General features: G+C 44.5%; 1 protein-coding gene across 2 annotated transcripts in view; it reads right to left on the minus strand.

The window, feature by feature from the left end:
- polr3a (polymerase (RNA) III (DNA directed) polypeptide A) overlaps positions 1-21,182 on the minus strand; it is a 38,666-nt gene that overhangs the window by 16,923 nt on the left and 561 nt on the right. For both annotated transcript variants that reach the window (XM_052112965.1, XM_052112964.1), the window contains exons 2-18: positions 19,380-19,515; positions 19,159-19,296; positions 17,807-17,978; positions 17,572-17,726; positions 17,244-17,483; positions 15,384-15,546; positions 15,145-15,281; positions 13,396-13,499; positions 13,161-13,302; positions 12,862-13,002; positions 12,706-12,775; positions 10,866-10,993; positions 9,614-9,752; positions 8,378-8,542; positions 4,552-4,724; positions 4,014-4,125; positions 228-346 (exon numbers count right to left, since the gene is read on the minus strand). In XM_052112965.1, coding sequence (XP_051968925.1) covers positions 228-346; positions 4,014-4,125; positions 4,552-4,724; positions 8,378-8,542; positions 9,614-9,752; positions 10,866-10,993; positions 12,706-12,775; positions 12,862-13,002; positions 13,161-13,302; positions 13,396-13,499; positions 15,145-15,281; positions 15,384-15,546; positions 17,244-17,483; positions 17,572-17,726; positions 17,807-17,978; positions 19,159-19,296; positions 19,380-19,515 — 2,434 coding nt within the window. The remainder of the gene's footprint in view (positions 1-227; positions 347-4,013; positions 4,126-4,551; positions 4,725-8,377; positions 8,543-9,613; positions 9,753-10,865; positions 10,994-12,705; positions 12,776-12,861; positions 13,003-13,160; positions 13,303-13,395; positions 13,500-15,144; positions 15,282-15,383; positions 15,547-17,243; positions 17,484-17,571; positions 17,727-17,806; positions 17,979-19,158; positions 19,297-19,379; positions 19,516-21,182) is intronic.

Here is a 21,182-nt window from a genome sequence, read left to right on the forward strand (position 1 = left end):
TGAGAGAGTGCGTGTGAGAGAGTGCGTGTGAGAGAGTGCGTGAGAGAGAGTGCGTGAGAGAGAGTGCGTGTGTGTGAGAGAGTGCGTGTGTGTGTGAGAGAGTGCGTGTGAGAGAGTGCGTGTGAGAGAGTGCGTGTGAGAGAGTGCGTGTGAGAGAGTGCGTGTGAGAGAGTGCGTGTGAGAGAGTGCGTGTGAGAGAGTGCGTGTGAGAGAGTGCGTGTTCGTACTTTGGAGTGCTTCTCAAAGTGCGGCAGTGATCGATTCTCAAATCCATCTGGAACACGAAAGCCGCTGATGGCCTGCTGTCCCACACACGCGATCATCTGAGAAATATTAATAAATGAACCTGGACACAGAGAGACATCATGTTATATTGTGAATATAGTCACCGCTTATGTTAATTGGTCGGCACTAGGGATGCACCGATACCACTTTTTCCCTTCTGATCCGATATCGGAAATTTCAGTATCGGCCGATCCCGATCCGATCCCAGTGTTGTTGTTGTTGTTTTAACCATAATCAGTTTCGAATATCTTTACATTATTGTGTGGAATTAATTGGGCTCTTTAATATGTAAAGAAACACAAATGTATCAATTATTATGAAACACTATTATTAACTAGTTTACTGGAGAATGTAGCAGCAAAATTAACAGGAATTCCAGTTTAAGTCATCAGTAGAAAAGAAACAAAGCAGCAACAATTTGTCAACTTGTATCTGGACTTTAAGGGGGTGTTCACACTTGGCAGGTTTGGTTTGAAGAAGTGTGAACGCTGCCACCTGAACCTTTCTGCGCACTAAACAAGCGGACCGAGACCACCTGAAACATGGGTCTCAGTCCGCTTCCAAACAAACTCTGGTACGGTTCGATTGATGAACGCAACATGGACCAAAGACGTCTAAACGGACCAAAAACAGGACGTAATTTGCCTAATACTGACCTCAAGCATACATGGTTCTCATCATAGGAGCCATGTTGCCCATTACAGTTCGGGATGGGCGTCAGAACCGCCATCCTTGCAGCATATCTTCATTTGTGTGTGCAACGGAGGAATTCCCGGCGCCGTTTTGACTCCTTTACACATTATATTAACTCTTCATTGTACTCGGCTGGTAAAAATACCAACATATATACATAAATGCATCCAACGAGCGCATTTCGCCAGCATTGTTTTGGATGTTCGGAACGTTCCATCAAAAATATACGTCATAAAATCTGTCCAGTCAGGTCGTGACTTTTCCCTGATGCCTTTGGATTTGTATAGTTACGTTCGGTGTCAAAAACGCCAGTGTGAACGCTACATGAACCAGGACTAAATGTATCATTTTCGGTCCGGACCAAGAGGACCAACAGAACCGAACTACAAGTGTGAACGCACCCTTAAGGATTCCGATCGCTTTTTTGTTAAATTTAGTTGTAAATTTCTCATTGTTCATATTTATTGCAACACATATTTGTAAACAAATAATAATATATTATAATAGTAACGTATCTCAATCGTGCACCTTTAACTTTTTAAACCCTCGCGCTTTTATTTTGACATTCTGAAGTCTCCGGGACGTCCTGTATGTGTATGTTTGTGGGCTAGTTCACAGTAGTTTAATTCACTTCTTATTCAAATTCTGGTCAAATGCTCCTCCGGTGCAGTTCTAAATGCACATTATAAATGAACCATCTACATCTGAGATGTTGCTCTTGAGTTCAAATATTGCACAGCACATGAAGCTAAAGATAGCCGCGAGCGCGTGTGTAAACATAGCAGCGCCATTCGCTAACGTGGTGGCACTGCGCATACTATACATTTACATAATAAACCGCGAGTTATCACACGTCTTCAAGTGGCTTTGAATAAAATGCACGAGTCATATGAACTACTTTAATGATGTTTTTATGGTTCTTTTATGTCATTGTTTTGAGCTTGACAGTAACGAACATGACGAACACACAGTATCGGATTTTGATCGGGCTCGTCGGACCGATACCCGAACAGCTTCAGTATCGGATCAGTGCATTCCTAGTCGGCACAACACATATATAATATAAAGCAAAACATAAAATGTTTACTACATCATTAAAAATATTAAGGACACACATTTTCATTAGGAAAGGATACACTCTCTCTCTCTCTCTCTCTCTCTCTCTCTATTATATGGGTGTTTCTTCAACTTCGAGCACTTTTAGCACTGATGCCTAACAGTTAAGTCTTGTTAAAATAGTTTTCTCATTTGTTTTGAATGTGTGTGTTCATGCATCACAGGAGATTTATGTCATTCAAGTGTCATGCATTCGATTCAGTTGACCATGCTATCCTCCAACATTTTAGGGATGAGGTTGGCATCAAGGGCACTGTTTTAGATTGGTTTAGATCACACATCTCAGATAGGACTGAGAGTTACGATTGGAAATTCTTCCTCTGCATTGCTCACTTGTGGGGTACCCCAAGGGTCACTATTGGGACCTATTTTATTTTCTCTTTATATGCTAACTTTGGGTTCTATCATGAGGAAATATAATATTTCATATTGCTACGCTGACGATACTCTGCTATATATTCCTCTTAGTTCTGATTACTCATGCTCTGTGCTTCTAAAATGCTTCGAGGACATTAAATGCTGGACTGCAAATCCCCAATTGCTAAGAGGAGGGAAAAAATTACACCCGATTTAGCATCTATCCACTGGTTAATGGTGCAATATAAGATCCATTTAAAGATCTTATTTGTTTTTAAAGCTTTAAATGGGATGGCCCCTTCTTATCTGTCAGAACTTCTGAGCCATCAACAATCTCCTAGAACCCTCAGATCCTCTGACAAATACCTCGATCTCGCCTAAAGTATAAAGGGGAACATGCTTTTTCTGTTGCTGGCCCTAGACTATGGAACAGTATACCTCTGGACGTCAGGTCTGCCCCTTCATGTTGTTAAATCACGCCTGAAGACGTATCTGTATTTCTTGGCTTTACATTAATGTTTATTGTAGATTCTATGGGTCATTTCTTGTCGGTGTTATTTTACTTATTACCCTTTTATTCCTCTGTATCCTGTTATTGGAGGGATGGATGGACGGACGGACAAGACAGAGTGATACATAGATGATAGACAGACAGATGGACAGATTTGGATGGATGGGTGGGGTGTTTGGATGGGTGGGTGGGTGGGTGGGTTTGGATGGATGGGTGGGTTGGTTGGTTTGGATGGATGGATGGGTTTGGATGGATGGATGGATGGATGGGTGGGTTTGGATGGATGGGTGGGTTGGTTGGTTTGGATGGATGGATGGGTTTGGATAGATGGGTTTGGATGGATGGATGGATGGGTGGGTTTGGATGGATGGATGGATGGGTGGGTTTGGATGGATGGTTGGGTGGGTTTGGATGGGTTTGGATGGATGGCTGGGTTTGGATGGATGGGTGATTGGGTTTGGATGGATGGATGGATGGGTGGGTTTGGATGGATGGGTGGGTTTGGATGGATGGGTGATTGGGTTTGGATGGATGGATGGTTGGGTGGGTTTGGATGGATGGGTTTGGATGGATGGGTTTGGATGGTTGGGTGGGTTTGGATAGATGGATGGTTGGGTGGGTTTGGATAGATGGATGGGTTTGGATGGATGGATGGGTTTGGATGGATAGATGGGTTTGGATGGATGGATGATTGGGTTTGGATGGATGGATGGTTGGGTGGGTTTGGATGGATGGGTTTGGATGGATGGATGGTTGGGTGGGTTTGGATGGATGGGTTTGGATGGATGGGTTTGGATGGTTGGGTGGGTTTGGATAGATGGATGGTTGGGTGGGTTTGGATGGATGGATGGGTTTGGATGGATAGATGGGTTTGGATGGATGGATGATTGGGTTTGGATAGATGGGTGATTGGGTTTGGATGGATGGGTGATTGGGTTTGGATGGATGGGTGATTGGGTTTGGATGGATGGGTTTGGATGGATGGGTTTGGAGAGAAAATACAAGTGTTATCCTTCTTCTAGAAATCACTGACAATTGATTCCAGCAGTACCTTTAGATCCACAGAGCGCCATGATCAGAGGACTGTTGCTCTTGTCCAGTTCTCTCAGACACGCACTGCCGGCGTGATCTCTGATGACAGATAACTCCTTCAAGATTAACGCCTGGATACACACACACACACACACACACACACACACACACACGAAATCAACAGAGGAACGCTTCTCTAATCAGTGTGACATCAACTTAACACTTATATAAATGATGAGATGATGTCATCAACTTATGCTTATTATTTAAAGGAATATTCCGGGTTCAATACAAGTTAAGCTCAATCGACAGCATGTGTGACATAATATTGATTTCCACAAAAATTATTTCCACTCGTCCCTCCTCCTTTAATAAAGCACAAATGTGTGTTCCAGTGAGAGCCTAACAATGAAAGTCAATGGGGTTTAATCTGTAAACATTCAAATACTGTTTCAAAAGTATAGACACAAGACGTAAACAATATGTAACTATCCCTTTAATAGTGTGTGGGGTTCATTTAGCACAATAAAAAGTCATTTCCTCTCTCTCTCTCTGACCTCTAGAGTTTCCTCAGCGCTGCACCCCGGCTGTTGCTGTAATCTGCCCGTCTTCAAGGCTTCAATGTACTCGTCACATTTCTTATAACCAGCGTCCAGCAGCTCCTGTTTGGCCTTGAGCAGACCCTGACCGGGTGTCACGTCTCCGATCCCGATGGAGAACCCTCGATTGGCTTCAACACACAATGCACAAACAAACATCAGCTCCGAATGTAACCAGATGGCGAGTAGAAAAATCACAAAATATAATCACTCTCTAGCATACTATGATGTTAATCAGATAACGGTGCACATGAATTTGGGCACTAGCAAGTGTGTCAATGACTCGATTAGCAGCGACGCGATTGTGGCCATAACGCACAATTGCTCAACGTTTCATTCGGTATCAAGCGTCTTCGTTGCAGCAGTTAAAGTTCAGTGCCATTTTGAAATATGATGATTAAATAAAAACCATTTATTCATTATTCATGACATACTAGCTATCGTTAAATAAACATTCGTTTATTTTAAGAAATCATCCGACATTCCCGAATTTTGGGAATTGCTTGAGCAAATGAAATATAAAAATATTAGTTTTTTTGCTATTTTTTGGGGGTCATTTAAAAAAATTATTTAAATATTAAGTGTTCATTAAAAAAAAAAAATTTTTTTAGAGAAAATAAATTTTATTTTAATTTCGCAATAATAAACATATTATACCGCTAAAATGTAACTCATGACATCATTATTTCTTATTTCTTTTCATAAATGATTTTAAAATGGATTTAACTCCATGCCAGCTTTCATGTTTAAATTAAAGCTGCGTTCACACAGCCAGCGACTTTGTCGCTGCAGGTCGCCAGTGGCTGGCGGTGAAGTCGCTAGTGGGCGTTCCCACTACTGGTTGCCTAGTAACGTTTATAAATGACATTCACGGATGTCATTCCATTGCTGTTGACAGCGAATCGCTTTTCTTGGCGCTAAAAGCAAACATTTTGGAGGGAAAAGACTAAATATAAATGGAATCAGTGCATAAAATGCTTTATATCAAAGATGAATGAGAAACAAGGCGTGCTCTTTGCCATAGCGGCTGTTTATCGGCGGCGAAAACGCAAACGCCGGTCTGTCTGGGTCCATAAAACCATTAAATCTCGGAGTCAGCACGGCGAGTACCACCGGCTGGTGCAAGAGCTGCGGCTGGATATACCATATCCATATCATAGAGCACTGGAACATTGCTAACAGCAAGAATTAGCCTTTCATCCATCTTTCCGTTACTGCAGGAGCTGAGAGAGAGAGAGAGAGAGAGAGAGAGAGAGAGAGAGAGAGAGAGAGAGAGAGATCACGTGAGCTCTCCCGTCTTCTATCCTATTGGCTGTCGCTTCCGTTAGTCGCTCTTCATTTGAATAAAGTTGAACTTGTCTCAACTGTCGCGTCGCTGGACACGCCCACATCTAGTCGCCAACGGTCGCAACAGCTCGTGTCGCCGAAAGTCGCTGCGCTCTCATTGAAAATGAATGGGATGGAGTCGCTGTCGCGCGCGATGTCGCTGGCAGTGTGTACGCAGCTTTAGGCTGTCAATTGCTTATAATTATAAAACATTTATTGATTTAAACTCAATCAAAATGAGAATTTTGCAATAAAAAAATTTAATTAATACATTTTAAAACATTTCAAAAGAAATACAATTAGTAATAAATTTGCTAAATAATTAATACATTTTACATTATTTTTGTATAATTTAAACTTTAAAAATTTAATAAATAATAAATATTATAATCCAGATATTCAGCAGAGGAGTAAAGCATTAGTTGACGATGCAAAACGTGGATTTATAATTAAATATACGGTTTATTCCCACATTATTGAACATGAGTCAATCATTGGCCATAATTGCATTGATTTTTTAGATGCATTATTTTCTGTGTGATTAACTGCACGACTGAATTAACTATTTAAATCGACAGACCTAGTTACAACATAAAAGGTTGGGATGCACCGATATAAATCCGATATATATGTGATCTACATCTACAGTTGAAGTCAGTAGTTTACATTTACCTTCGCCAAATACATTGTCTTTAAATTGTTTAACTTGGGTCAAATGTTTTGGTGATCCTTCCACAAGCTTCTCCCAATAACTTGCTGGAATTGTGTCCCGTTCCTCCAGACAGAACTGGTGCAACTGAGTCAGGTTTGTGGACCTCTGAGGTCGGAGCTTTGTGATGGGAAGTCCAACACCTTGACTTTGTTGTCCTGCCACAACTTTGGAGGTGTGCTTGGGGTCATTGTCCATTTGGAAGATGCATTTGTGACCAAGCTTTAACTTCCTGTCTGATGTCTTGAGATGTTGCTTCAATATATCCTTTGGCGTGGTGGTGGTTGTAGTGGTCTAAGCACCATAATTGGTAATCTGGTAATCAGGAGGTTGCTGGTTCGAGCCCCACAGCCACCACCATTGTGTACTTGAGTAAGGCACTTAACTCCAGGTTGCTCCGGGGGGATTGTCCCTGTAATAAGTGCACTGTAAGTCACTTTGGATAAAAGCATCTGTCAAATGCATAAATGTAAATGTAAATATCCACATAATGTTCCTTCCTCATGATGTCATCATCTATTTTGTGAAGTGCACCAGTCCCAGAGCAGTGGCTTCTTCCTTGATGTCCATATAGGACTAATTTTGCTGTGGATCTAGATACTCGTCCACCTGTTTCCTCCAGCATTTTCACAAGGTCCTTTGCTGTTGTTCTGGGATTGATTTGCACTTTTCACATAAACTACGTTCATCTCTAGGAGACAGAATGCGTCTCCTTCCAGAGCGGTGTGATGACTGTGTGGTCACATGGTGTTTATACTTGTGTACTATTGTTTGTACAGATGAACGTGGCACCTTCAGGAGTTTGGAAATTGCTCCCAAGGATGAACCAGACTTGTGGAGGTCCACAATAGTTTTTCTGAGGTCTTGGCTGATTTCTGTTGATTTTCCCATGATGCCAAGCAAAGAGGCACTGAGTTTGAAGGTAGGCCTTAAAATACATCCACAGGTACACCTCTGATTCAGTACACCTCCTATCAGAAGCTAACTGGCTAATTGGCTAAAAGCGTAACATAATTTTCTGGAATTTTCCAAGCTGCTTAAAGGCACAGTTAACTTAGTGTATGCAAATTCTGACCCACTGGAATTGTGATTATAGTCAACAGAAAGTGATACAATCGGTCTGTAAAGCATTGTTGGAAAAATGACAAAGTAGATGTCCTAAACGACTCGCCAAAACTATAGTGTGCTTATATTAAATCTGTGGAGTGGTTAAAAAATGTGTTTAAATGACTTCAACTTAAGTGCATGCAAACTTCTGACTTTAGCTGTACAATTTGAGCGCCTGATTATGAAAAGAAAAGGCTCCCCAAAAAAATAAGCAATGTTCCAAGCACTTGAGATGAAATCTAACATGTACAAAAATGACTTTACATACATACAGACTATAGAAACACAATGCGGCATGGATAAATAAATCTGAGTGTTCACTCATATCCAGAATGATCTTCTAAAGGTCTGCTGTCACGTTCTAAACCCATCGAAGTGGTTTGATCGGAGGGATTCAGCCATAATTTATCGTCTTTAATATATAGGCCTAATTTTCTTATTGGACTGATAACGATAACGTAACTCACATTTATAGGCCGATACTGATGTGGCTGCTGATATATGGTATAAGTGGTTTTATATTTTATTATATGCATATATTAACAACAAACATTATTGGACGAGTGACAGTTCCATCAACTAGCCCAAAACACTCTCTCTCACTCTCTCTCACACACACACACAAACACACAGCAGACTCACAGAGGTAAACAGGGGCGAGGCGGGCGAGGCGTGACATGGCGTCAGCTGCTTCCTGTTGACCCCAGTCCCTCAGCAGGATGTAGAATATGTTGTTCTTGGATCCAGATCCCAGAGTTCCCTTATCCATACTACCACACATCAACTCGCTGTTCTGAATCACCACAACTGTGAGAACACACACAACATACACACACACACACACACACACAGCAGACGTGCGCACAACAAACACGCACCAGATAGACGCGCGCACACGCACACACCACGCAGACGCGCGCACACACAACGCAGACGCGCACACACAACGCAGACGCGCACACACAACACAGCATACACACACACACAGCAGACGCGCACACCGCACCAGATACAGACACGCACACATGCACACAACGCAGACACGCAAACAACGAGACGCTACAGACAAACACACACAGCAGGCGCTACGACAAACACACACCGCGAGACACACACCCGCGAGACGCCAAGAACACCCACGCAGACGCGCAAACACCCCACGCAGACGCGCAGACACACACACCCCCCACGCAGACACACACACCCCCCACGCAGACACACACACCCCCCACGCAGACACACACACACACACCCCCACGCAGACACACACACACACACACACACCCCCACGCAGACACACACACACACACACACACCCCCACGCAGACACACACACACACACACACCCCCACGCAGACACACACACACACACACCCCCACGCAGACACACACACACACACCCCCCACGCAGACACACACACACACCCCCCACGCAGACACACACACACACCCCCACGCAGACACACACACACACACACCCCCCACGCAGACACACACACACACCCCCCACGCAGACACACACACACACACACACATACACAACAACACACACGGTTCAAGAGAAGAACATTTATTTAAAAAAAATGTTTCAGTTACGTAATGATTTCCGCTACATTTTTCCATTTATTTACTATTTAAAAGCATCGTGACATTTCCTTTAAAATGTTGTGCATGCAACTTCAGTGCATGTTATTTTATATTACATATATTTGATATGTGTTAGACTCATAAATGTCATATTCTTCACTTTCTGTACCATTACATTTTTTCCACTTTGACATGAAATGTTCCAAAAGCAGTTTAAGTGTTTGAAAGAAAGAAATACATTTTCCTAAGAAAAATCCTAATATGGAAATATTCATCTTTCAAGTCACTCACATGAATCATTGGCACACAAGTCCTCTCCTTTACCGCAGTATTGTTTGCCTTTGGTGCGCAGGTTTGCCTTCACTGGACAGCTTTTACCGGGCTTGAGAATCAAACTGAAGATCTGTTTCCCCGTCCACAGTCTGATCGGCTGGGGGGAAGAAAAACATGTATTTCCAAAAATATGGTGAAATGTTTTATGAAGTTTTATGAAGATTTGGCACATAATGAGATTTGCCGCAGTTTACTGTGCAACCAAAATCCCAATTATAACCAGAAAAACTAAGATTTGGTGCATAATGAGATTTGGTGCATAATGAGATTTGCCGCATAATGAGATTTGCCGCAGTTTGAGGTGTAACCAAAATCCCAATTATAACCAGAAAAACTCAAATTTGGCGCATAAAGTCTGCTCATTCTGACACTGTATCTCATGTTTCGTAACGGTCGGCCATTCAGATTTGATGTTATTAGCTGCTGAAATTTGATTGGCTGCTGGCGGCCGTGTTTTTTTATTTGTCCAGCTGATTTTGCAGGATATGTTAGCCTTTGGCCCCTACAAGATGCATACCAATTTTCAACTTCATTGATCATACGGTTGTGGAGTTATGAGTGTATTTTTGTTGTAGCACCCCCTATAGGCGAAATTTTTTGTGACTTTGCGTGCATCCTCAGAATGACCTGTTGTCTATGTGTATCAAGTTTCGTAAAATTTGTCCTTTTTATTTGGTAGATATTGGTCAATACGTACAAAATGGACGACTCTTGACCAATTTGTAGGCTTATATCTTCGCAAAGCTTCGACGAATCAAAATTCCTCCGATATGTTTTTGTCAGGAGGGTTCTTAGTACACACATCCCAATTTTCATGTGAATCGAACATACGGCCTAGGAGAAGTTCGATAAAGTAGGTTTTTCGAATTATGCAAATTAGCACATTCATTTTTCTGACGGAAATGAAATCGGAGATATATTTTGTTTGTCTTGAGCCAAGGAATCCAATGATGTCAGACACTTGTGTGTGATAAATAGTTTAGGAGTTATGGGCATAAACGTGACCACTATAGCGCCACCTTGAGGCCGATCAAATAAAATGTAGCAATTACACTGTTTGTGCGAAACAAAAGTTCCAATAATAAAAAACGATGACTGAAGACGTCAAATAACCCACACAAACACAAGCCGCCATAACGCAGCGAAAACCGTTTTACCATTTAATAATCCATTAAAACAACTTTACAGATTCTCAGATTTGAACGGTCACCTTGAGAATTGCAGGATGTGGGAGGGAGATTTTGATCTTCTCGTCTTTCCCGACCAGTATGGAGGCGACGATCTGACAGGTCTTCGCTCGATCAAAGAAGGTGTCTCTCAGAGTCAGCAGGTACGCTCCTGTTTCAGACACACAGACAAACACACCTGAACATCAGCTGAACGGCTCCATCTGTGGGCGAACTGCAACGGTAGTTACAGCCATTAATGAGAGATTATAACATATTATAAGGTGCATCTGAGACGTTAAGAATGCATTATAATGTCTTTGAGCATTATAAAAATGGGCTTTAAAAAGCTGCACACTTTTAATTGTTGGATACACTTGATGAGGTCAAGCCAATGTGGGACGGGCGAAAAATCCCCGCTTTTTTTGGAGGAGCATTTGAGGTGTTTAAATGATTTCAATTCATTTCGTCTTACAGTTGTGGCGCCATTTCCAGCACATCTTTGCCCCTAATAAGGTTTTGTCAAACGTTAGTGTACTTGATAACCAAGTGGACAAAAGTGTCGATGAAGAGCGTGAAATAGGAGACGAAAATCCTAAAATGGGGTCTGGGTATCTCAGCGAGTATTGACGCTGACTAGAGGCGCTAGTTCGAATTTAGGGCGTGCCGAGTGACTCCAGCCAGGTCTCCTTAGCAACCAAATTGGCCCGGTTGCTAGGGAGGGTAGAGTCACATGGGGTAACCTCCTCGTGGTCACTATAATGTGGTTCTTGCTCTCGGTGGGGCGTGTGGTGAGTTGTGCGTGGATGCCGCGGAGAATAGCGTGAAGCCTCCACACGCGCTACGTCTCCCAATGTGCTCAAAGTCCTCGTGGTGGCGTAGTGACTCGCCTCAGTCTGGGTGGCGGAGGATGAATCTCAGTTGCCTCTTCGTCTGAGACAGTCAATCCGTGCATCTTATCACGTGACTTGTTGAGCGTGTTACCGCGGAGACCTAGCGCATGTGGAGGCTTCCCGCTATTCTCCGCGATCAACACACAACTCACCACACGCCCCACCGAGAGCGAGAACCACATTATAGTGACCACGAGGAGGTTACCCCATGTGACTCTACCCTCCCTAGCAACCGGGCCAGGCTGGAGTCACTCAGCACGCCCTGGATTCAAACTCGTGACTCCAGGGGTGACAGTCAGCGTCAATACTCGCCGAGATACCCAGACCCCCGAAAATATTCATTTTGATATAAAATAATATGATCGAAATTATTAATAATAATGAACAAATGGGGTCTGGGTATCTCAGCGGTAAATACGCTAGCTCCCACCCCTGGAGTTCGCTAGTTCGAATCCAGGGCGTGCCGAGTGACTCCAGCCAGGTCTCCTTAGCAACCAAATTGGCCCGGTTGCTAGGGAGGGTAGAGTCACATGGGGTAACCTCCTCGTGGTCGCTATAATGTGGTTCTCGCTCTCGGTGGGGTGTGTGGCGAGTTGTGCGTGGATCGCGGAGAATAGCGGGAAGCCTCCACAAGCGCTACGTCTCCATGGTAACGCGCTCAACAAGCCACGTGATAAGATGTGCGGATTGACGGTCTCAGACGAAGAGGCAACTGAGATTCGTCCTCCGCCACCCGGATTGAAGCGAGTCACTTGGAGCGCATTGGGAATTGGCTGTTCCAAATTGGGTAGAAAAAGGGAAATAAATAAAAATAATAACAATAAATAAATAAATAATATTATTATTTAATACATTTTAAATATATTATAATCCAATTTATTTAGGATACATAACATGATGTTAGCAATTAAATAAGTCTTCACAAGACAAAAAGAGTCATGGGTCATTTTATTTTTAAAAGCGTTACAAATTGAAATCTGAAGGCCCTCACCTGTCAGAAAGTCTTGAATGGCTGCAATCAGGGGCTCGCCGTTTCTCGGCGTCACCAGATTAGCTTTAGTCTTTGTGAGAAACACAACACGGTTCAGATATTTCGCAGTAACTCTGAAAAGCATCGTGTGTTAGAGCGGGATGTTTTCTCTCTCACCCCCATGAGGACGAGCGCCTCCGCTTTGGCCTCCTCCGTCTGCGGCAGATGAAGATTCATCTCGTCTCCGTCAAAGTCGGCGTTGTACGGCGTGCACACGCACTCGTTAAAACGGAACGTCCTGTGAGGTTTGACACGCGCCTGAAATAGAAAACATTTAGAGCGACAAAATGAGTAAGCGATGTTAAGTTAAAAAAAAACACATTCGCTTTTAAAAAGCAAGAACGCATCCTGTTTGAACAGCCCTTGAGTGTTATTTAGGAAACGTGGTATATTGACGGTGGAAGAAAGTGACTCACAATGTGCGCCATGATACTGAGTTTGTGCAGAGATGGTTGTCGGTTAAACAGGACGATATCTCCATCGATCATATGTCTCTCGACCACATCTCCATACTTAAGCTCCTGAGCCATCTTCTCACGATTACCGTACTTCAAAAACCTGAATCGCACAGATGCAAACATTCAGAAACACAGAGGGTGAAGAGACATGCTGTTTGTACTGAGCAGAGAAAGAGAGAGAGAAATATCAGACCTCTTCATCTGCATGTGTCTCTGTTGAATGAAGTTTGCTCCCGGATGAACATCAGGACCGCAACGCACCAGCTTCCTCATAAACTCTATGTTCGCTTTATTCACCTGAAACACAAACACACGCTTTCAACGCTTGTAGCTCTGCAGACTAATGCAATGTAAAGTAGTCTATGGAAGTAAATAAGTGACAAAAGTCATAGAAAAAAAACAAAGCATGCCGAATTGCACTAATTGAAACATGGCATTAACAGCGCCATGTCAGAAGTTTGGATTCAGAGTGACTCCAGTCTGGTCTCCTTAGCAACCAAATTGGCCCGGTTGCTAGGGAGGGTAGAGTCGCATGGGGTAACCTCCTTGTGGTCGCTATAATGTGGTTCCCGTTCTCGGTTGGGCGTGGATGCCGCGGAGAATAGCGTGAAGCCTTCACACGCGCTATGTCTCCGCGGTAATGCGCTCAAGAAGTCACGTGATAGGATGCGCGGATTGGCGGTCTCAGACGCGGAGGCAACTGAGATTCGTCCTCCGCCACACGGATTGAGACGAGCCGCTACGCCACCACAAGGACTTGGAGCGCATTGAGAATTGGGCGTTACAAATTAGAAAAAATAAATATATAAAAAAGGATAATTTTCCGTGTAATGTGTGTCCATCAAAGACAAGATCACGCACTCCACTTTCTTGAATAATGTGTCTTCTAATATCCCTCTTATTCGTTAGTCTTATAAAAAAACGTAAAAAGTTATATTAATAGGGGGTCTGGGTATTTCAGCGAGTATTGACGTTGGCTACCACCCCTAGAGGCACTAGTTTGAATCCAGGGCGTGCTGAGTGACTCCAGCCAGGTCTCCTTAGCAACCAAATTGGCCCGGTTGCTAGGGAGGGTAGAGTCACATGGGGTAACCTCCTCGTGGTCACTATAATGTGGTTCTCGCTCTCGGTGGGGCATGTGGTGAGTGACTCCAGCCAGGTCTCCTTAGCAACCAAATTGGCCCGGTTGCTAGGGAGGGTCTGGTACCAATTAATGAAATAAATCACTCAATGACTCCATTCATGTTCATATAAAATAAGTACATCAGGACTCGACAATAACGACTGGCAGATGTTTCTGGGCCAGTGTGAGCTGCAAGAACTGTCACTTGCCCGAACGGGCCAGAGGTCTCCTAGGCAACCAAATTGGCCCGGTTGCTAGGGAGGGTAGAGTCACATGGGGTAACCTCCTCGTGGTCGCTATAATGTGGTTCTCGCTCTCGGTGGGGCGTGTGGGGAGTTGTGCGTGGATGCCGCGGAGAATAGCGCGAAGCCTCCACATGCGCTACGTCTCCATGGCAACATGCTTATTAACAAGCCACGTGATAAGATGCACGGGTTGACGGTCTCTGAGACGGAGGCAGCTGGGATTCGTCCTCCACCACCCGGATTGAGGCGAGCTACTACGCCACCATGAGGACTTGGAGCGCATTGAGAATTGGGCGTTCCATATTGGGAGAAAATTAAAAATAAAAAAAAAATCATACACATGCTTTATTGTCTAGACCATTGTGCTGCTGTTTCTGTAAATGTGTTTCTTAAATGTTGCACCTCATCACAATAAAACTGACCTACTGAATACACGGTTGCTTTCGGCCGTGCATCACATGACTTCAGTTGTGTCTGTTCTATATAATGACAGCAGGAGAAAATGTCCATTGTGCTGCATGTACATGTCATTCGTTTCACATCGTAACCCGAGACAATTCATTTCCATTCTGACCTTCTCTGGGTAGGTGAGGATTTTGGCGACGTGCACCGGCACAGCGACCTCATCGATCCTCAGGTTTGGGTCGGGAGAGATGACGGTTCGGCCGGAGAAATCCACTCGCTTTCCAGACAGATTACCACGAAACCGGCCTGAAAACAAACAAAACATTAGACGTCAACAAGCATTTGAGCCAAGCCTCGTGGGGAATGCTGCTGATTCAGACAAGGCCTCGAGCGCTCAGCGGGTCGTACCCTGTTTCCCCTTGAGTCTCTGCACGAAGCCGCGGGTCCACTTCTTTGGTGCCATGTTGAGCGGGATGCCCGACAGCTCACTGTTGATGTAGAGTGCACACTGCAGCTGCAGGAAGTCCCAGTCCTCCATTATCATCTGGGTTTTAGCTCCTGACATTCGATGCTGGAGAGAAAAAACACACAACCAGAGTCCAAAAAATACTGCATTTCCATGCGTGTCATTTCATTGACACATTAACGGAGCAGATGCTTTCAACAAACTAACAAATGAGGGACAATATCAAAATATGGTGACAAACATGGCCCTTCAGTCAACTCAAAAAGATTTGAAATAGTCAAGAAACCCATTTAAAGACATCTTTCTATAAAAGTATTCTTTTATTAAAGGGACAGTACACCCAAAAATGAAGATTCTCTCATCATTTACTCACCCTCATGCCATCCCAGATGTGTTTGACTTACTTTCTTTAGCTGAACACAAATTAGATTTTTAGAAAAAACTTTCAGCTCTGTAGATCCATACAATCTAAGTGAATGGTGACCAGAACTGTGAAGCTCCAAAAAGCACATAAAGGCAGCATAAAAGTAATCCACACGACTCCAGTGGTTTAATCCATGTCTTCTGAAGCGATATGATAAGTGTGGGTGAGAGAAGTCCTTTATTGTTTACAATACATTCTCACTTTTGGGGGGCCTGGGTATCTCAGAGAGTATTGATGCTGACTAAATGGTAAATTATCTGATTTTCAAAGCGCTTTACACTGTGACCCATTCTCTCACACACACACACACACACACACACACACACACACACACACACACACACACACACACACCAATGGCGGCAGAGCTGACATGCAAGGCGGTAGCCTGCCACTGGGAGCAACTTGGGGTTCAGTGTCTTGCCCAAGTTCACTTTGGCATGTGGAGTCGTGTGGGCCGGGAATCGAACCGCCAACCCTGCGATTAGCGGCCAACCTGCTCTACCACCTGAGCCATAGCCACCCCTGGAGTCACGAGTTTGAATCCAGGGCATGCTGAGTGACTCCACCCAGGTCTCCTTAGCAACCAAATTGGGCCGGTTGCTAAGGAGGGTAGTCACATGTGGTAACATCCTTAGCAACCAAATTTGGCCGGTTGCTAGGGAGGGTAGAGTCACATGTGGTAACATCCTTAGCAACCAAATTGGGCCGGTTGCTAGGGAGGGTAGTGTCACATGTCGTAACATCCTTAGCAACCAAATTGGGCCGGTTGCTAGGGAGGCTAGAGTCACATGTGGTAACATCCTTAGCAACCAAATTGGGCCGGTTGCTAGGGAGGGTAGTCTCACATGTGGTAACATCCTTAGCAACCAAATTGGGCCGGTTGCTAGGGAGGGTAGAGTCACATGGGGTAACATCCTTAGCAAACAAATTGGGCCGGTTGCTAGGGAGGGTAGAGTCACATGGGGTAACCTCCTCGTGGTGGTGATTAGTGGTTCTCGCTCTCAATGGGGCGTGTGGTGAGTTGTGTGTGGATTGTGGAGAGTAGCATGAGTCTCCACATGCTGTGAGTCTCCACGGTGTCATGCACAACGAGTCACGTGATCAGATGCACGGATTGATGGTCTCAGAAGCGGAGGAAACTGAGACTCGTCCTCCATCACCCGGATTGAGGCGAGTAACCGCACCACCACAAGGACCTGCCAAGTAGTGGGAATTGGGCGGATAAAATTTACCCTCAGCTTTTATGGGTTAAAACAGAACTAAATTGAAAATGTAATATATTGTAAGCCGGAAAACTGTAGCTCCTTCATAATCCCACAAATCCCTTAAAATACACATTTAAATTCTAATCAGTGCTGTGACAGTTTCGGCATACCTTCTTGATGACATCATTGAGGAAGATGATTTCCGTTAACTTCATGGTCAGGTCATCTTCATTGGTTCCCGATTTGAGATCGCTGACGACGGAAGGCCGGATACAGAGCGGCGGCACCAGCAGACGGGTCAGGATGAGGTCAGCAGGTTTCCCCGATTCTGGATTCATCAGGAGAAGAGGAACATCCTCGTTGGGAATCCTCCGGAAGAGATTCAACACCACCAGAGGATTGAGATTTTCCTGTATCACGAGAGACGAGACAAACCTTCAGGGGATCTAATAAACACCACTAACACTTGCAGATACTTATAGATGTGCAGATGTTCACCTGCGCTCTGTTCAGCAGAGGCTCCACTTCTTTATTGTGCTCGATGGCGATGTCAAACGACTGCAGAAAGTCTGTCACAATCGGGTCGATGACCTTCTTTGTCGTTTTATACTTTTCATGAATTATCTTCAATAAGCCACATTTCTTGACCGGGCCTGAAGAGAAACCAGAAGCACATTTGCAATCTCTCATCACATCATGTGTGACATAACGAACGCGTCGCAGCCTTTCCTACCGTTAAACGCGTTGCAGTGCACGCATGTCGTTTTCTTTCTGCACTTATCTGAGATTTTCTTCTTAAGGCCGCGTTTCTGCAGGTAAACCAGACCAGGTCTGCGCAGAAAATCCAGAAACTGAAGTTTCTCTTCTTTGGCGAGAAGGATGTGTGAACACGTCTTGCAGATCATCTGAAACAAGCACAAACAGTTTCATTCTAAAGACACAGGCACGCATAAGGAATATAAACAATATGAGACTATCGCGGAGATTGCTGTAATGTAGCTATATATCAGTAAGCATCCCAGGATAAACATCAATATATGACATGTGCCGATTGACAAAGGTGGGTTCTGTTTTATTATTATGCGTTCGGTCTCGGATATTGGGCTCATTGGTCGCTTCCACCTGGGAGAACCCTTCCCTGGAAGTTCTTGCCGCTATCTCGCCACTGCAAAGCCTTTAATCAGACTAGCCGGAGAAGTCACACCTCGTTATCTCGCTGTGACAGGGCGGAGGCCGGGACGTGATATACACACCGGCCCCTAATCAGGATAATCAAGCCTCACCATCCACCCCAACGGAGCAGCCGCGGCCATCCGCCAGACGACGGAGGAGCTCGGCTGCCGACCGCGAAGGGAGAAGGTGCTCCTAACGACCACCTGGAGTGGTCAGGACCCCTGCCGATGGCGGAGGAGACCCCTACCAGCCGCTGAAACGCGGCGGGGTATGAGACCGCGACAGACAGACAGACGGAGGGATAGACAAAGAGACAGACAGAAGGAGGGATAGACAAAGAGACAGACAGACGGAGGGGTAGACAAGAGACAGACAGACGGAGGGGTAGACGAGACAGACGGAGGGATAGATGAGACAGACGGAGGGATAGACAAAGAGACAGACAGAGGGATAGACAAAGAGACGAGACAGACAGACGGAGGGATAGGTAAAGAGACAGACGGAGGGGTAGACGAGACAGACGGAGGGATAGATGAGACAGACGGAGGGAGGGGTAGACGAGACAGACAGACGGAGGGGTAGACGAGACAGACAGACGGAGGGATAGATATATTTTGCAGATGACTTATTAATCATGTCTTTCCTGCTGGACTGCATCTTTTGTTCTGGACATCTGAGACAGAAGTAGAAATGGCTCATTTTGAAGAAAGCCGCCTAAGATAAGAGCTGATTCAGAGTTTAACATTTCAGTGCTTTAGTAAAAACATTTAAATTCTTATTTTTTTGCATTGTTGGTTTTTTCCAATCTTGACTTGTTATTTTATGTAACATCCGGAAAATGCAAATGTGAATGAGTTGTGTGAAGGAATATTAAGGCACATCCAAAGACCGAAAGACACACTCAACACTTGCCTGCAGGATTCCGACGATGGCTTTGAAATATCCAACATGAAAACACGGCATTTCCAGATCCAGATAGCCGTAGTGACCGAGACAGTCAGCCAAATTCTTACCGCAAGTATCACACGGTCTGTCCTTCTCACTGGTGCCCTAAAAGCCATAAAACATTACAGAGATTGGGAAGACTCGGGTCTACATTTCAAAGCATTCAGGATTCTTATGTGCAATCTCACCATGCGGTGGTCCAGGACTCCATACGGCAGAGGCGTGTGACTCGTATCTTGACTGTACAGATTCTTACTGACCACCTGAATATGAGCCTGCTGCCTCATCTGCTCTGCTGACTTTATACCAAAACAGATGTGACTTCTGATAAAGGGACAGAAGATAATACTTCATCAATTGTACATTTACATCACATCAAATTCAGACAAACAGCAGATAGATGATCTACAGACAGAGGGATAAAATAGAGACAGAGACGGACAGAGGGTAGATAAAGAGACGGACAGAGGGACAGATAAAGAGGACAGAGGGACAGATAAAGAGGCAGATAGATAAAGAGACAGTCGGACAGACGGGTAGATAGAGACAGTCGGACAGAGGGACAGATAGAGACAGACGGACAGATGTACAGATAAAGAGACGGACAGAGGGACAGACAAAGAAGCAGATAGATAAAGAGGCAGACAGACAGACGGGCAGATAAAGAGACAGACAGACAGACGGGTAGATAAAGAGACAGACGGACAGAGGGACAGATAAAGAGGCAGATAGATAAAGAGACAGACAGACAGACGGGTAGATAAAGAGACAGACGGGTAGATAAAGAGACAGACAGACAGACGGGTAGATAAAGAGACAGACAGACAGACGGGTAGATAAAGAGACAGACGGGTAGATAAAGAGACAGACGGGTAGATAAAGAGACAGACGGGTAGATAAAGAGACAGACAGACAGACGAACAGATAAAGAGACAGACGGACAGATAAAGAGACAGATGGACAGATTAAGAGACAGACGGACAGACGGGTAGATAAAGAGACAGACGGACAGACGGGTAGATAAAGAGACAGACGGACAGAGGGATAGATAAAGAGACAGACAGACAGACGGGTAGATAAAGAGACAGACAGACAGACGGGTAGATAAAGAGACAGACGGACAGAGGGACAGATAAAGAGACGGACAGACAGACGGGTAGATAAAGAGACAGACAGACAGACGGGTAGATAAAGAGACAGACAGACAGATGGGTAGATAAAGAGACAGACGGACAGAGGGACAGATAAAGAGACGGACAGAGGGACAGATAAAGAGGCAGATAGATAAAGAGACAGACAGACAGACAGATGGAGGGATAGATAGAGACAGACAGACGGACAGAGGGACAGATAAAGAGACAGACGGACAGAGGGACAGATAAAGAGACAGACGGACAGAGGGACAGATAAAGAGACGGACAGAGGGACAGATAAAGAGGCAGATAGATAAAGAGACAGACAGACAGACGGGTAGATAAAGAGACAGACGACAGAGGGACAGATAAAGAGATGGACAGAGGGACAGATAAAGAGGCAGATAGATAAAGAGACAGACAGACAGACGGGTAGATAAAGAGACAGACGACAGAGGGACAGATAAAGAGATGGACAGAGGGACAGATAAAGAGGCAGATAGATAAAGAGACAGACAGACAGACGGGTAGATAAAGAGACAGACGGACAGACGGATGGATAGATGAGACAGACAGACAGACAGACGGAGGGAAAGATGAGACAGACAGACAGACGGATGGATAGATGAGACAGAGAGACAGACAGGGATAGATGAGACAGAGAGACAGACAGGGATAGATGAGACAGACAGACGGAGGGATAGATGAGACAGAGAGACAGACAGGGATAGATGAGACAGACAGACATAGGGATAGATAGGCTAGAAAAATATTAATTTACTCATTTTAATATACTAAATATATTTTGAAGGTGTTAAAACTTGACACTAGGCGATGCACCCTAAAAACTGCACCGTT

This window comes from Xyrauchen texanus, chromosome 40 (genome assembly GCF_025860055.1).
Source record: "Xyrauchen texanus isolate HMW12.3.18 chromosome 40, RBS_HiC_50CHRs, whole genome shotgun sequence".
Classification (NCBI taxonomy): domain Eukaryota; kingdom Metazoa; phylum Chordata; class Actinopteri; order Cypriniformes; family Catostomidae; genus Xyrauchen; species Xyrauchen texanus.